Source organism: Condylura cristata, unplaced genomic scaffold, assembly GCF_000260355.1.
Source record: "Condylura cristata isolate star-nosed mole 26May11 unplaced genomic scaffold, ConCri1.0 scaffold00022, whole genome shotgun sequence".
Taxonomy (NCBI): domain Eukaryota; kingdom Metazoa; phylum Chordata; class Mammalia; order Eulipotyphla; family Talpidae; genus Condylura; species Condylura cristata.
The window spans coordinates 37323866-37324811 of record NW_004567123.1 but is presented as its reverse complement, the minus strand read 5'-3'; the positions used below and the strand labels follow the sequence as shown (position 1 = coordinate 37324811).

General features: G+C 73.2%; 1 protein-coding gene across 1 annotated transcript in view; it reads right to left on the bottom strand.

Annotated features, from left to right (window-relative positions):
* The window catches only part of PRPF6 (pre-mRNA processing factor 6), a 26881-nt gene that overhangs the window by 9471 nt on the left and 16464 nt on the right, over positions 1-946 (bottom strand). The window contains 2 exon segments of the mRNA XM_012728174.1: positions 42-174; positions 616-784. Coding sequence (XP_012583628.1) covers positions 42-174; positions 616-784 — 302 coding nt within the window.

Below are 946 nucleotides of genomic sequence, written 5' to 3'. Positions count from 1 at the left end.
CGAGGCCGCCGCCTGCCCGAGGCCGCCGAGGGTCGGACCGCAGCGAGCCGCTCACCTCCGCTCCTTCCTCCTCTCGTCCATCCTCTTGTCCAGGGCCGCGTAGATGGCGTCGGCCTCCTCGTCGTCCTTCTCGTAGGGCCCGCTGGAGAACAGGCTCCCGGCGTAGCCGTTGAACTGAGAAGCGGAGCGCGAGCTCGGAGGCCGGCCCGCGGGGACTCGGCCAGGGGCAGCTGGGGTGGGCGCCGCAGGGCAGCTGGGCCCCAGGGGCTCCCCGCTTCTGCGCTCTCGCCACGCCAGAGCGGCTCTCCCAAACGCGTCCCGTCTGCGCAGAAACGCCAGGTGCAGACCACACACGCGGGTGAGAGGACGCCCCAGAGCGGGGAGCGCAAAAGGCGGGTCCACTGAGACCCACTGCTGAGGGGACGGCGGGGGACAGGGGTCGCTCCGGGCCAGACGGACTCGAGCCGCCACGCTGGTGACAGCCTGAGGCTCACCCCGGGCCCCTGCGTGTGACTCTGGGGGAGAGGGCCGCAACACCAGTGCACCCCAAGTCCCTCACCCTGAAGCCAGCAGCGCCCCCCATGCCCGCGGACGTTCGGCGGGACCCAGGGTCACCTCGTCGTAGTTGGTGTCGTTCAGGTCCTCGTCGTCGTCGTCAGCGGCCTGGCTCTTCTTCATCTGGTCCCCCACGGTCCTCTTGCCGGGCGGCGCGTGGCGGTCATCCACGGGGTCGTTGGCGTCCCGGGCAGGCCCGATGTCCGAGCGGGTGGTAAAGCCCGTGGCGCTGCAGGGCGCAAGGGGTGGTCAGTCCGGTGCCCCCTGGCCCTGCCCGCGCTGGCTCCCTGGCGCCCCCCACCCCAGGCGTCCTCCCGCCCTCAGCCCGCTCCCTGGACCGCAGGCCCCCCCGGACCCCAGCTCTGGCTGGGACCCCCCTCCGCTGGGGGCC